The 15,010-nt window shown below is 59.8% G+C and overlaps 3 protein-coding genes across 4 annotated transcripts; 2 read left to right on the top strand and 1 right to left on the bottom strand.

Moving 5' to 3' along the window:
* Positions 1-1,076: 1,076 nt before the first annotated feature.
* NECAB3 (N-terminal EF-hand calcium binding protein 3) lies at positions 1,077-14,304 on the bottom strand. The gene is made up of 13 exons (XM_004585730.2): positions 14,121-14,304; positions 12,568-12,592; positions 11,251-11,359; positions 10,364-10,389; positions 10,089-10,186; positions 3,479-3,615; positions 3,214-3,332; positions 3,000-3,079; positions 2,869-2,922; positions 2,416-2,528; positions 2,248-2,325; positions 1,856-1,947; positions 1,077-1,766 (listed from the first exon to the last, which is right to left on the bottom strand). Exons 1-13 carry the CDS (start codon positions 14,229-14,231, stop codon positions 1,738-1,740), a joined length of 1,071 nt encoding a protein of 356 aa, XP_004585787.2. The 5' UTR covers positions 14,232-14,304; the 3' UTR covers positions 1,077-1,737.
* C22H20orf144 (chromosome 22 C20orf144 homolog) lies at positions 5,253-6,287 on the top strand. 2 transcript variants are annotated; one of them, XM_058679700.1, is made up of 2 exons: positions 5,253-5,469; positions 5,867-6,287. In XM_058679700.1, the coding sequence occupies exons 1-2, from the start codon at positions 5,359-5,361 to the stop codon at positions 6,236-6,238; spliced, it is 483 nt and encodes a 160-aa protein (XP_058535683.1). In that variant the 5' UTR covers positions 5,253-5,358; the 3' UTR covers positions 6,239-6,287. The 2 variants fall into 2 exon arrangements, with proteins under 2 accessions (XP_058535683.1, XP_058535682.1); XM_058679699.1 differs by having other exon boundaries at positions 5,265-5,469; positions 5,843-6,287.
* ACTL10 (actin like 10) lies at positions 7,905-9,377 on the top strand. Its single transcript, XM_012927124.2, has one exon. It carries the CDS (start codon positions 8,127-8,129, stop codon positions 9,276-9,278), a length of 1,152 nt encoding a protein of 383 aa, XP_012782578.2. The 5' UTR covers positions 7,905-8,126; the 3' UTR covers positions 9,279-9,377.
* Positions 14,305-15,010: the final 706 nt, after the last annotated feature.

Below are 15,010 nucleotides of genomic sequence, written 5' to 3'. Positions count from 1 at the left end.
TACAGGATCTTGCCCAGCAGCCCCAAGCCCCGCTGAGGAATGGAGAAAGAGGTGTTAATAAGCAGGAACAGGTGAGCCTGCCAGGTTCCTGGCACCACATAATGGAGGAGCCCCCTGAAGAGGTGGCTGCTGGAGTGTCAGAATCTCTTTAAAAAGGGAAAATTGTGGGGAATATTGTAAGTGAAGCCACTGCCTGCATCACTGGCCAACTCCCATCAGGGTGCAGGTTTGCGTCCCAGCTGTTCCATTCCCATCCAGCTTCCTGGTAGCGTATCCTGGGAGGCAGTAGCTGATGACTCCCACAGTGCAGACCCAGATGGGGTTCCTGGCTCCTGCCCCAGATGTTGCAGGCATTTGAGGAATAAAGCAGTGAATGAGGGATTTCTCTCTTCCTCCTTTAGCCTTTCAAATGAAAGGAGTGGAGTACAGACATTGCTTGTGATGCCACATCCTACAGATTCTGCTAACAGGCAGCACGGGAAGCAACACGTAATAGCCCTACCACCCACGTGAGACCTGGATGGAATGCCCAGATCCTGGCCCAGCCCCATTGTGACGAAGTGTCAGCCAGCCTTCCTGGCCCGTTATCTCAGGGTGAAAGCCCTTTTGGCGCCTCCCTCTTTTTCACCAAAACTCCCTCTTCCTTACCCTGGCCTGGGCAAGCTCTTTCCCTCAGCCCCTAAGGGTTTCTTCCACTTGGAATCTTCTGGACCCAGCACACCACACCCAGGCTGACCACCAGCTCATGCTCACAGTGGCCCCCAGCACTCAGCAGTGCCTATAGGTCACCTCTCCCCCCTTTGTCCCAGGTGAGCCCACTCGGGGGTAGACCTGACTTGGCCAATATTCCCAAGAGTTCAACTTCACTCTTTGGGACCCTGAGAAGGTTCCAACCTCTGGCAGATCTGGAGAGACCACATCACTCACTCCCCCTTCTCGGGTAGGATAGTGGGGCCCTGAATGGAGGGACTGCCTCCGCTGTGGTGCCATGAGAGTGAGATGAGAGCAAGGTTTCTGGTCTGGGAGGAGGCACATGGGTTCTGGGGCCTGGCCCTGCCCAGAATCAGGAGGCAGTGCCAGGTGACTGCTGCCTTTATTGACTCTGTTGGAGTCCTGGGCTGGGGTTCAGAGGTCTCAGGACAGCAGGCAGTTCTGGGCCCAAATTATTGCTACTTGGCAAGGTCACCTAGGGGCTTCTCACAGTGCCCTGAAAATGGGTGGGGTGAGAACATGCAAATACTATGCAAACAACATGCAGTCCGACCCAGCATCCTCGGCAGGTGTCTGTGGCAGAGAGGGGTGCTGGAAGTCTGGAGGCAGCCCAGGAAGGTGATGGGGACACCCGGGTCCTTACCCCACACTGCAGACTGATCCAGTCCTGCCTCGGGATGAGGTATGAGGGGTTGGGAGTTCCCTGAGCATCAGCCCTGGCTCTGCTACTGGCTGGGGACAAGCAAAAGCCAGACCCCTGGCCAGCAGGAGGAACACAGGACGCCTGCCAGGCAGCCCAGGTGGGACGGGACCTGCCCTGGGTCACACCACAAAGCAGGGCGGAAGCGACCAGCATCCATGCCTCCTGAGCCCGGAGGAAGCCAGAGGACCCTGAGACCGAAGCTACAGACAACAGAATATGCTGCTGGAGACATGGGAAGCAAGCGGCCCAGTGCCCCAAGGACCGTCCCAACAGCTGGCCAGGCAGGTCAGGGAGGCAGGCAAGGCTCTCAGCTTAGGGCAGGCTCAGTTGTTGTTCATGATCCACCAGGAGGCTGTGGGACAAGGGTTGCGTGTCAGGAGCTACTCAGGCCCATTACCCTCCTGGGTACGGGGCTGCGGTGGGCACGGGGGCACAAACCACCTGGGAAGAACACGGTGGTGAGGGTGTCCGGAGCCCGCAGGTGGTCGATGAGGATGCGCTGGAAGGCCTTGCTGCAGGGCGACTGCTGGTGCCTAGGAGGGCACAGAGGGTCAGGCCTTCCTGCCCCACCTGTTGCCTGATACCAACCCTGGGTCTCCCGAACCCTGGCTGAGAAACGAGGATCGTGTCTGTTTTCCTAGGACACAGTGAGACTCCGGGGCCCAGCACAGGGATCTGTGCCTTCTGGGCACCTCACACTGAACTGAGTTCTTACCACCTCCCCTCATCTAGCCCTAAGGAGTGGGACTACAGTTGCCCCCACTTTGCAAAGGGTCCTGGATTCGAGCCAGAAGGCAGACCAGATTCCCCATGGGGCCCTCACTCACTCGCACCTTCTCCAGGAGGCTTCATCCTGCCAGAACTCGTACAGGGTGAAGGAGGCCTTGTCAAGCGTCTTCTGGGCAGACACGCTGCAGAGCCAAAGAGATGGCCAGGCCAGGGAACCATGGTGCTGCCCAGCAGCCCTCCCAGCTCCCCACCCCAGCTGGCCAGGCACTCACTGCAGACAGTGGCTCTGGGCCCCTGTGAAGTCCATGTAGCAGCCCAGGGCTCGGTGGAAGTCCTGCAGGGCCTCTTCAGCCACCTGCACCTGCCGCTGGGCCACCAGGATATGCTGCCAAGAGAGGCCCGGGGCCCCCAGTCAGCAGGCATGGGCTGCTGTGGGGGCATCCCACTCTGCCTGACCTGGGACCCATTGGAATCATCCTAGGGTGCAGCTCCTGCCACCTCACCCCACTCTAAAGTGACTGGCATGACCCAGACATCATCCCCCTCTCCTGCAGCATGTCCGTGTCAGCTTCCATCCACACCAGCCCAGACCTAGTCCTGAGCGACACAGATGGAACACTGAGGCTCAGAGGGACAGTCAGGCCAGGCTGGGGGCAGGTGGGCACCACAGGGGCAATGAGGCCAGGTCAGAAGCAGGCAGGCAGTGCCTATCTCCCCTTGTTCACCGAGTCGGGCTCCTTGGCCGAGTCCTCTTCCTGCAGGGGTTCTAGCCGGGGGACCTGTGAGGGACACAGAGTATAGGCTGAGAGCCCCTGCACGCGTCTGGCTGGGACGAGGCAGCCTGCACAGCGCTCACCTTGATCTCAAGCTGGTTGATGAGCTCCTGGAGACGGCTAACCTGGAGTCGCCACTGTGCCTCGGCCTCGGAGCTCCGCCCTGGGGAGTCCAGCAGTGAGGTATCAGGCATGGGCCCCCTGGGCCCCCTGTCCTTAGCGCAAAACACAGGACAGTGGACAGACATGCCCTGGGAAAGCGGGTACATCACACCTCCCACATTGCCTCCGACACACCTGTGTCATTGGAGCCAGGAGACCAGGTGGGTGACCGAGTGACCATCCTCAGGGCCCGGCGCCCTGCCCGCCGGTTACCACGCGGCCTGCTCTGCACTGGACTGCTGTCTTCATCTGACCTGGGGAAGTGGAGGCTCAGCCCACCAGCCCCACCACCCAAGCTCCCCAACAGTCTCCCTGCCCAAGAAAGCACTGACTCAGCCACGTGGGGAAGCTTGAGGGCTTGAGACACACACAGCCACAGGCTGACAAGGCCCACACGTACCGCAGGCTGAGGGCCTGGGCCTCCAGGGTGTCTGCTGCCCCCTCCAGCGAGCTCTGCAGCGCTTGCAACTGGCTCACAGTCTCCCGCAGCAAGAAGCGTGTCATGAACTGGTCCACCTTAGAGGCCCGCTCATACTCCTGCAGGGGGGAAAAGGGGGCACTGGGCATGGACCGCCTGGCAGCATGGCCACCTCCCTACTCAGCTACTTCTTGTTTGTCAGATTGGCCATGGCCTGCAGGCAGGAGGCTGACTCACAGGAGGCATCTGCTTATTGGCCTGCTGGCTTCTCTGGACCACTGGGCCTCTTCCCCATTGGGGTGGCCACCTTCAGGACTGATCTGGTCAGTTAGCTCCCAGCATAGCTAGGCTGGGTGGGGGGCTAAGGCCAGTATGCAAGGGCATCCCAGAGCCAGTTAGGACAGCATCGTGTAAATGTCCTACCAGCCAGCCCAAACTTGGCCTACAAACGTGCTCATTCATTCACGTAACCAATATTCACCAGACACTCTGTAATGGACACTCCAGACACAGGTCACACAGGCTGCTGTGTGCACACACGCACACATACACATGCACACTAGTACTAGTCGCAACAAAAATTACCAGTCCCTCCCAAAGATAAGCAAAGACCAGGAAGCTGACCATTGGCACGGCCCAGGGCTGTTCCTCTCAAGATTCTAAGACCCCAATTGCCTTCACCTCCGCCTGCCTCAGCCTCCCTATCTAACACAAGAACGTTAGCACTCATCACAGAGTTGCTGGCAACCCCAGACAGGAAGTCCTCTTCGGAACTCAGCCCAGGGCCTGGCACAAGAGTCCTCCACCCCCACAGAGCTGTCACCATGGCAACCTTCAGACATGACACCAATAAGGAATCTGCCTACTGCTACATGCAACAGGCATCCATGTCCTGGGACTCCCTCCACCATGCCAGATGTACACAGAATCCCAGTGGGCAGTTCTAGCAGCTGTGGTCCAGCCTTGCCCTACCTCCCCCCTGCACACACACACACACACGGGGTCTCCAGGAACCATCCATACAGGGCTTCCTGCCCAAAAGGCACAAGTTCCGGGGCCAGGTTTATGACCAGAAGACCAGCATAAAGGAGGCAAGGCCCTTCCATGCTGGGATAAGCCAGCAGCATGTGTCCCCAGGAAATCCATCCACAAATCCCCTCTTAAGGTCCCTAAAATGGTTTCTCAAGTTCCAGCAGTCACCTGTACCCATACCACACCAGGTCATGAGGTCAAGACAAGGCATGAGGTCACACAGCCAGTGGGAGATCAGAGGTCAAACCTGGAGCACAGGGCCTGGCGGCGTGGCCTAGCAGCTAAAGTCCTCGCCTTGAACGCCCCAGGATCCCACATGGGCACCGGTTCTAATCCTGGCAGCTCCACTTCCCATCCAGCTCCCTGCTTGTGGCCTGGGAAAGCAGTCGAGGACGGCCCAATGCATTGGGACACTGCACCCATGTGGGAGACCCGGAAGAGGTTCCAGGTTCCCGGCTTCGGATCGGCGGAAGATCTTCCTCTCTGTCTCTCCTCCTCTGTGTATATCTGGCTGTAATAAAATGAATAAATCTTTAAAAAAAAAAAAAAAACCTGGAGCACAGACCCCCGCCCCCCCTTTCAACTCCATACCAGACCCTGACAAGTCCTGCCTCTGTGATCCCATGGTGTCTAGCCTTGTGGCTGGGACACCATGTAGGGAAAAGGTAGAGTGAACAGAGCCCAGAGTTGCCACAGGGGGGCGCCAGCTGCCGAGGTCAACCTATGACGTCACAATATGGCCTCCAGACCAGGGCTATCCCAGGGTCCCCCGCCAGAAGCCAGGGCAGGGGAGGCCTGGGCCGTGGCCCCCAGTGGTGACTAGTCCTGCCATGGGAAACAACAGTTCCCAGAGGAGGAGCAAGCGGGCCTGCAAGGACAAGGGGATGGACAAGGCTGAGCACAAACAGCCCTTCTGCCACTTCCACAGCAAGAAACCGGGTGTGAGTGCTAGGGGGGTGGGCAGCGGGCACACCTAGAGAATTGGGAAAGCACGAGGGTCCAAGAGTTCAGAAAGGAGGTCAGGAACCAGAACGTCCCCAGGCTTCCCACCTCCAGGAAGATGGACAGCAGGCCGACCGGGAGTTGAGGTCCCCTAGCCTCAGTACTGCTACCCTTCTCTTCAATGGGTGGAGGCCCTGGAGGGTGGGCCCGTCTCCAGAGGAAGGCTGGGTGGGGGTCCTTGGCGTGGAGAAGGGAAGGGTGTACCTCTCCTGGGCCTGAATGACAGGGCGGGGATAGCCCACATTCCACACACATACTTCCTCCAGGGGAAGGGGACCCTGCCCTCATGCCCTGCCCCTTTCCCCGCTTCAGGCCAAGATCGTGCTGCTTTTTCAGTTGGACAGGCGGCACCACACCGCCGAGGAGGCGGCAGCTGGCCCCAGAGTGCGGATCCGGGAAGACGCACCCGGCCGCTCGGTGGGCTCTACCGCGCCAGCGTCCATGCTGCAGGGAGCCGGCGACGGCACAGGGCGGCGTGAGGGCGCACGTGCAAGAGAGATGAAAAAGATCCTGGTCCTGCTGCTGTTGCTGGACGCGCGGCAGCAGGAGCAGGGGCGCCACACAGGGGGCCTACCCGGAGCCAAGGCACGGCCCAGCACACCAAGGCGCGGCGCCAGCATGCCCGCCTGCAACCAGGAGAGCAAAGAGCGCAACCCGGGTGAGGAGTGGCCATGCAAGCGGCGTCGCTGCCCGCGCCCGCGGCCCTGAGCCCACGGTGCAGACCCCTGGTGCAATAAAGAGCTAGGAGAAACCTGCAGCCTGCCAGCTTGTCCGTGGGGTATCCATGTAAGGCAAAGCTGGGGCCCAAGCAACGGCCCCACCCCACCCCCAAAGCTATCCTTGATGGCATTGAGATCCCACTCAACAGCCGCGAAAAGACAAGGGCTGCTGGGAAGGGTGGCTGTGCCCCTCCTGGCACACTCCTCACCCCACCCAGTCCCCAGGTCTGCATGTCCAAGGGAAGTGGGCCTGCTCACTCTAACCCCTCTTGGTAACTCTGATCACACTGCCTCTTGTGGTCCCAAAGACTCTCCTGAGAGGCCAGCCACACCCAGCTCCATGGCCACAGGCAGGGTGACCAACTTCCCAAGGCCCTCAAGGGTAGCACCTCTTCCCATCCAATGCCCTGGGTGGGCAGAACTGGCCAGCTCAGTGAGGGCTGACTCTCCCCCAGCATCCAGTGACAGTCACAACTCCTGCCTCCACGGGGCCACAAGCAATTGGCCCAACTCAGCCCCTCTCAGCCTCTCCTTCCCTGGCACTGTAATTGAGGAGTTACAGTGAAAAACGCAACGCAAATGGCCATGTGTTGTGGTATACCATGCTAATCTTCAGCCTGCAGCATTGGCATCTTACATGGGCACCAGTTCATGTCCTGCTTCTCCACTTCCCATTCAACTTGCTGCTTATTGTCTGGGAAGGTGACAGGATGGCTCAAGTGCTTTGGCCTCTGGACCCATGCAGCAAACAGAAAGAAGCTCCCAGCTTTAGCCTGGCCCAGACCTGGCCTTTGCAGCCATTTGGAGAGTAAACCAATAGATGCAAGTTTATCTGTCTCTCCTCCCCTCTAACTCAGCCTTTCAAATACATAAATTCTTTCTCTGTCTCTCCTCTGTAAATCTGCCTTTCCAATAAAAATAAAATTCTCAAATACACTTTAAAAAAATGTTAAACACGCACACTGCCAAGGCAGTGCACATCCTGGCATTCTTGCTAGGTCAAACCTAGTTCCAGAAATCTGCTTTTATCTTTGCCACAGCATCCATTAAATAACGAGCCCTGCAATAAAATCCATATTTCAGTTTACAGCCACCTGACTCTTTAAAGAGTGACTAAAATGGCCCTAAGATAACAACGTGTCTGCAGGTCTCTCCCGGGCAGGTCATGACAGGGAGAAAGGCAAGGCCTTGCCTGGGTGGCACAGCAAGCCAGCTTCAGACCAAAGCCACAACCTGGCTACACAGGCACACTTGCACCAGCCCCTGGAGGGGGAGCTCTGGGGGCTGGCCCCACAGGGTCCTGGGAGGTGCCCCCAGTTTGAGCTCTCCCCAGCACTGCCAGGGTTAGAAGCAGGAATGGGTCCAGCTCAGCCAGGCCCTTGGATGTCAAAATCACCTGCCCACGAAAGGATGGATCCAGGGCTTCCGTGGGAGGAGGAGCAGAGAGCTGAGGTCACAATGGGTCCAGTCCAAGTTCTCATTACTTCCCTCAACTGCATAACCCGGAATTCCTTCCACCAAGTCCAAATGGCCCTTCCATTCCCGCAGCTCTGGCTTTCTGGGTGACTTCTCAGCATCTAAATGGATTTAGCTCCAGCTTCCAGTGTTCCACAAGCTGCGGCTCAGGGGGCGGAGGCACGTGGCCAACTCTGGCCCTGAGCCAGGAGTTAGAACCCAGAGGCAGCCACAAGCTGTGGTAGCCTGGCTGGAGTCAAGACTGACAGCGGGGGCCAGAAGCGGGCCCCCAGCTCAGGAGGGGAAGCAAGCTTGGGCTGACAGACAGCCATTCGGGTACCAAGAGGAGGGACTCGGAAGGCAGAGCCAAGAGGTGAAAGTTGGACGGGGGCCCTGAGGGAGCGCCCAGCTGAACCCCAAAGATGGCTGCATCGTCTCGGAGCCGCCGGGCCCGCCGGCCGCCCTCCCCTGGGCACATCGCAGTAGTGGTGGACCATGGCTCAGGCTTTGCCAAGGCGGGCTTCGCGGGCGAGAGCCAGCCGCGCGTCGTGCTCAAGAGTTCCAGCCTGGTACCCAGCTGGGACCGGCCCGTAAGACCCGGAGCGCCGGGCTGCGAGCTGGCAGGTGGCGTGGCGCGCGCACACCCCATCAAGCACGGCGTGATCGTGGACTGGGAGGCGCTGGAGGGGCTGTGGGAGCGCCTGCTGGTGGGCGGCCTGCACGTGTGCCCGGAGCAGTGGCCCATGCTGGTGAGCGACTCGCCGTCCGCACCACCTGCAGGCCGGGAGAAGGTGGCCGAGCTGCTGTTCGAGACCCTGGCAGTCCCTGCGTGCCACGTGGCTAGCACGGCGCGGCTGGCCCTCTGCTCCGCAGGCGTGCTGAGCGGGCTGGCTGTGGAGGCAGGAGCGGGTGTGTGCAATGCCACACCCATCTATGCAGGCCACTCGTGGCAAGAGGCCACTTTCCGGCTGGACGTGGCCGGCAGCACCTTGTCCCGCTATCTACGGAACATGCTGCTGTCAGCGTGCCCCGACCTGCGACCGCAGGCACTGTCCCGCAAGGCCGTCACGCAGTTCAAGAAGCACTGCTGCTACGTGTCGCTGGACTTCGAGGCAGATCTCCGCGACCCTAGCCGCCACTTCCCAGCCAGTTTCTGCATGGGCGATGGGTGCGCCCTCAGCCTGGGCAGCGAACGCTTCCGCTGCCCAGAACCCATCTTCCAGCCAAGTCTGCTGGGCCAGACTGAGCCAGGCCTGCCCACACTGGCCTTCCGGGCCCTGCAAAAGCTGCCGGCCACACTGCGGACACAGCTGGCTGACACAGTGGTACTGGCTGGTGGCTCCACGCTATTCCCTGGCTTTGCTGAGCGCCTGGACTTGGAGCTGGAGGCGCAGTGCCGGCGACATGGCTACGGTGCCTTGAGGCCCCGCCTGGTGGCCAGGCCTGGACGTGGCACAGCCGTGTGGACAGGTGGCTCCATGGTGGCCTCCTTGCACTCCTTCCAACGCCGCTGGATGACCCAGGCCATGTACCAGGAGTACGGCCCTGGACTGGTGCATGAGGTGTTCAACTGAGTGGAACTGTGTATAGGCGTTCTCCCAAGAAGGGGCATCATGGATGCTGGGCCAGCCATGCTACAGCTCCTCAGAGGCTTGACACTCCAGAGAATAAAGAATGGCAGTGTTCAGAGTGCCAAGGTCGTCCTGTGGTGACAGGCACCCTCCCACAGACTTGCAGGTTGACTCCAGTGCCCACTTCTGTCCAGCCACGAATCCCAGGACTCCATTTCCATGGCAACAAGGCCATGCCCTCCCACTTGCATCCACCTCACAGATATGGAAGTCCCCTCCTCAGCGCACACACCCCTCACCACCTGGACACCCAGCCCCTGCCAGGCCCGCCCTAGGAGCAAACCTATGAAAGTGGACTATGCCTAGCCTGCACGCAGCCCTGCCCCTAGCTGCCCACTCAGGCCATTCCACCTACAGAGCCTGAGCTTGCCCTTCATGGATTAGTGGGATGGGCTCAGCACACTTGTGTGGGCACCACCTGTTGGACACGTGTAAACACTGCAGTCTGTCCAACCCCACCAGGCTGGGGTTGCTGGGAACACAGCAGACAACTGCCCACAAAGGCCCTTGCCTTCACCCTGGCTCAGCTGAGGCCTGAATCGCCTGGCTGAACCCAGTGTGTGGTGGCTGATCGCTGGTTCACAGACAAGAACACTGAGGCCAGAAACATGACAGACACAGCCCTAAGATGCCAGGGCCAGGATCTGAACGCAGGCTTCTAGCTCCACAGCCCTGAGCCACACAGAGGGATACTTGTGGCACAGCACACACCCCTGCCTCACTCCACCTCTAGCCACAGGTCCTTCCACTCACCAGCTTGGTGGTGTCCATGGCAGTGAGCACTGCGCGGTTCAGCGCCTCCAGTGCGGCCAGCACAGGCTGGTAGACTCCCAGATGTCCCGAGAAGTAGTCTGCAGGCAGAGGAGTTGCTCAAGGGTCTCCCAGATCCATCCCCCCCCATCCATCTGCCCAACCTGGAGTGTGGCTGCCAGGGATGGCTCAGTCACTGGGGAGTCCAGGCTGTTCTATCAGGACATCTCCCTGCTGCCCGGGCCCCTAGGCACAAGAGCTGCCATGGGCCTACTCACCACACAGTTTCTCTGTTTCCAGGTTGCTGCAAGAACAAAAAGAAGGCGCCCTTCAGACCCTGGCCTTGGGCCAATCCCAGCCCCCATTAGCTCCCCACTAGGCCAACAAGGATGTGACATCTCTTCCATCCCAGGCTGAGCTGGTCAGACTTTGCCCCAGCAAATGCTGAGGACAGACTGACTCTGGGCCTCCAAACAGGTCTCAGGCCAAGGGAGACAGATGTGTACTTGGATCAGGGAACAGTGTTCAGAGCTGCGAAAGGCCAGCCAGAAGTTGTGGGAGGTCAAAGAGGGGTTCTCGGAGCAGGAGCAGCCTCGGCTGGGTCCTGAGGGATAAACCTGGGGAAGCCTGGTCGGTAAGGGAAGGGGAGCACTTCAAAGGCTTCAGTCCAACTCTCAGGAGCCTTGAATGCCGGCCCGGGCCTGGAATTTCTCCCAAGAACGGGGGAAGCGAAACAGGCCCAGCTGTGCCTGCACGTGTGTCCAAATGAGAAAGCCCAGGAGGGGGCGCAGCTCGTGCTGAGCCATGTAGATGTGGGGGTGCCACAGGGAGGTGTGTGCACGCCTGTGCACCTGCAGCCCTGGCGGGGAGCAGGCAGGGCCCAGCTGTCCCCAGGCATCCTTTGGTGCCTGCAGGAAGGGGAGGAAGGGTGCTGAGCCACTGGGTGGTGACTCAAGCCTGACTATTTTGGGGTCCCAGCTGGAGGCAGTGTAGTGGGCAAGAATGGAGCGGGGGAGGGGGAGAAACATGGGCAATACTGGCACGGAGCCCTGGCATCTCTCTCCCTGACTAGAAAGAACTGAGGCAGCAAGGGACACAGCAGGGTGAGGACTTGGTCTTGGATCCACCCCGCTCCCCCCAGCCCAGTCCCCTCTCTCATACTCACTCATTGGGACACCCATCAATGCCACTGAACAATTCCCACAGCTCCCCTGGGCTGAGGACACCATCGGCAAAGTAATTCTGGAATTCCTCAAACGAGAGCTTCCCATCGTCTGCGGCAAGGGTGGGACATGGAGCAGTCAGTCTCCATGAGCCTGACTGCACCCCTGCCCGTGGGGCCCAGCCCCCAGAGTGGGGATGGGACTCTGAGTAGGGGCTAGGATAGTCTGGGGACAAATGGTCTACAGCTCCCACAGATCCTGGGCCCACCTACAAGAAGCCAAGGGACAGGGTACTTCGTGTATGGCTCTGGGTAGGCATGTAAGAAAGGCGTGCCAAAGGAAGAACAGGACAGCAGACAGCCTCGCTCCAGACCCAGGACCTTCCACAGAGAAGCCCCGGGAAGGCAGGGGGAATCGTCATCGGGGCCTGTTGGATTTGCCTGGCTGGCCAGGAGGCTGTAGAGCAGAGGCAGAGTACTGGCAGGGGATGACCAAGGACATAGGACACCTGGTCTCTAGGTGTGCTAGTGCGGGATCCACATGCAGCCTGAGTCTTCCCCAGTGTGTGGGACACTGGTCTTGCTCAGCCTGAAGACACTCCAGGGGAGTGAGGTCAGGGCCCTGCCTGGAGGAGGCTGCAGCACAAGAGGGACCAAAGTCCACAAACAGCAGCAGATGCAGGCTTCCATGGGCCAGCAGGGTACCACAGGCCACACCCCATCACCTGCTGCAGTACCTGTGGTTCAAGGGGGCCCCCTGACCTGGCTCTGAGGCCACCCAGGACCCAGCTGCAACCCTGCCCAAGGCTTGGCTAACTTCAGGCCTTCTCTGGGCCTGGATGCAGGTCAGGTGGAAGCTGACAGAGCCCTTTGAAATCTGAGTCAAGCCCCCAACAAGGCTTTGTCTCCATTTTCCAACCCCTCACACAGGGAGTCTAGAACCCTGCATCACACAGAGGTGGGTTCCAGGCCCACCAGGTTAAGGTCCCTCCAATCCTCTGCTCAGATAAGGGATTCCCACCTCGCTGGTGGTTGTTAGGACAACAGGAGGTCATCTACTGGGAGTACCAGTCCCTGTGCCAGGCACTGGGTGAGCATTACCTCCACAGGCCTCCAGCTGCAGCCAAACCACACTTGCCCACTTCCTGCCATGCTGGCTAAGGCGGCATCTCCTCCGGAGAAGCTGCAGATCACTTCTCTGGCTTCAGATCCTCTCAGAGCTTGTCTCCATCCTCAACTATGCCCCTACAAGCCTCCCCCAGGGTCTCCCTGAGACCCTCACCCTACCCAACTGAGGAACCCAGGGGGAGCCACACTCACCATTCTTGTCTGCTCTGCGGAACACCTGGAGAACAAATGGGCAGTCGGTGAGCTGTGAGTGGGGTCCCCACCCCACGCCCCTCTGCCCAGTCTAAGCCAGGCTCCCTGCTCAGCTCAGCCCTGCAGGAGCTGTGCCTGCTAGGGTCACACAGGAAGAGCACCCAGCAGGTAGCATCACTTGCTCACTGCCCCTGCAGGGCCTGGCCCCACAGGGTAGGGGGAGTGGAGGAGCAGAAGGGGTGCTCCAGGCTGGTTCCCTGCGCACCTACATCCCATAGAGTCTGACCCAACTTCCGTCTGATGTATTGGACCTTGGCTAGGTCCCAGCTTGAGAAAGGTTGGGGAGATGGCCAATATGCGGCCCAAGGAGCCTGGGCAGCTATCCCAGACTTGAACCCCTGGCTCTGCTGTGTGGCCATGGTCTCTGCCAGTCACTGCCCTCTCTGGGCTGTTTCCTTGTGCTTTCTGAAGACTGCCATACAGGCAGAAACCAGTCCTGTCTTTGCCATGCCTTAGCTTGTCCACTAGCAAAGTGTGGGGGGTGAGGGAGCAGCCTGAGGTTAACCCTTTACTAGTATCCTGGCAGGAAAGCAGCAATGCACAGGGCGTGTACAGGTGTTCCAGCAGGGAGCGAGGGGTGGATTTCATTGATGAAACAGAGAAAACCCCTACAAACAGTAGAATCAAAACAGGTCTCAGGATCAGAGACTCCAGGTCCCCCAATGTAGCCCAGCAGAGGGGAAACCAGCTGGCAGCACAAGAAGCCTGGACAAGAGGCCCTCCTGATGCCTGTGTGTGGGGTCAGTGAAGCGCAGGACGGAGCCCAAGCCCCGGCCTGCTCACAGCAGCTCTGTCCCTGGCTCAGGGTCACATAGTAGCCCAGTGTGGCTTGGTCACCCAGGGAAGCTGTTGCTGTTGCGGGCAGGGGTGGTAAGATGCAACTGACAGGCCACACCCTGTGATGTCCCTGTGTGCATGTATGATCAGGGACAGAGTCCTTCAGGCCTCAGTTTTCCAATCTGGGATGGGGGACAGTCAGGTCCCTGCCAGTCAGGAGGGCTGCGGCCAAGATGCTGAGTCACGGGGGCAATGAGGAGGGGACAGGAGTACTGCTTCTCTCCACTGGAGTGAGGACAGGCAGCGGTGAGAGGGACTCAGCCTGGGGGTGAGGAGTGTGGCTGAAGGCCAGCCAGGCTGCTCCACACTGCTGCCCAGGGGGATCAGGCCACTCCTACAGCTGTAGGACTCTCGGGGTCAGGGTAAGACCTCCTCCTGCATCCTGGCACTTACACAGGACTGTATGGGGAGGCTGCGCCCGCCCCAACACGGGACGGGTTGGGGTTAGGGGCTGCAGATACAGTGACAAGGACGAACAGAAGAGGGGCCAGGTAACACAGTCTGAAGGACCACAAGAGAACAGACCTGGAGGATGGGGGAACAGGGGCAAGGCCTCAAGGTACTGGGAGAAACAGACAAACAAGCAGGGAGCCAGAGACTGGCAAGGGAAGACAAGAGACCCAGAGATCCCTCGAGCCAGCCCCAACCCCACTCACGTCCTGGAAGAGAGCGTGTCCAGCGGGCCCAGCGTCTGCCGCGGGCGTTCGTGGGGCCCGGGCGGTGGGCGGCCGCAGCAGGCACACGGTGAGCAGCCCTGCGCACGCCATGGTGTCGCCAGCCGCTCGCCTCCGGCTGGGCTGCGCTCTGGCTCTGCCGGCACTGGCCGCCAGCACCTCGCAGGGCGGCCGGCAGCAGCGCATTGGCGCCGCCGCGGGCCACGCCTCCAGCCACGCCCCCTCGCTAGGAGCCGAGACCCCCGCCCTCCGCAAGCCCTTCCCCGGGCCTTGGCTTCCCCCATTTACAAAGCCAGTGTCCTGGCTGCAGCATGCAAACCACTCCATGTTTCTCTCGGGGGGGGGGGGGGGGGGTGGCCGCCATGGAGTCAGAGAGCCCACCCAGGAATGCCATCCCGCCCAGGTCTCTGGCCTCAGGACCACAGCCTCAACACCATGCAACAATCAGAGCTTTACTGTGTCTCAGGAAGCCCAGGCCTCAACTTTCCCCTTCAATGCCTACGAGCCCTCGGTTTCAGTACTCCTGCTGCACCACACCACTGGGGCTCTCAGGTCCCCTGCGCCCTACTCCCTCATACTGCGGGATTCCAGGTCAGCCAACTTGGTGTGCACCTCAGGTGAACTCCCATTCACGCCTGTGATCAATCCAAGCACACACACACACCCCACTCCAGGAAGCTCTCCCAGATCTTTGCATTTGTGCAAATTTCCATGAGCACCTGAGACCCCCCAAGGGAAGGCATCTGTACACAGTAAAGTACCTGGCACCAATGATTACAAGCCCAGAACATTCTGGAATAAGTGGCCCTGTGGGGCTAGGCAAGAGGCAAGTCCACTTATCACCTGAGGTGCTCCCATGGCACTTGGTCTTT

The sequence above is a fragment of the Ochotona princeps genome, chromosome 22, assembly GCF_030435755.1.
Source record: "Ochotona princeps isolate mOchPri1 chromosome 22, mOchPri1.hap1, whole genome shotgun sequence".
NCBI lineage: Eukaryota > Metazoa > Chordata > Mammalia > Lagomorpha > Ochotonidae > Ochotona > Ochotona princeps.
Note: the sequence above shows the minus strand (reverse complement) of the source record. Positions and strands in the feature narration are given on the sequence as shown.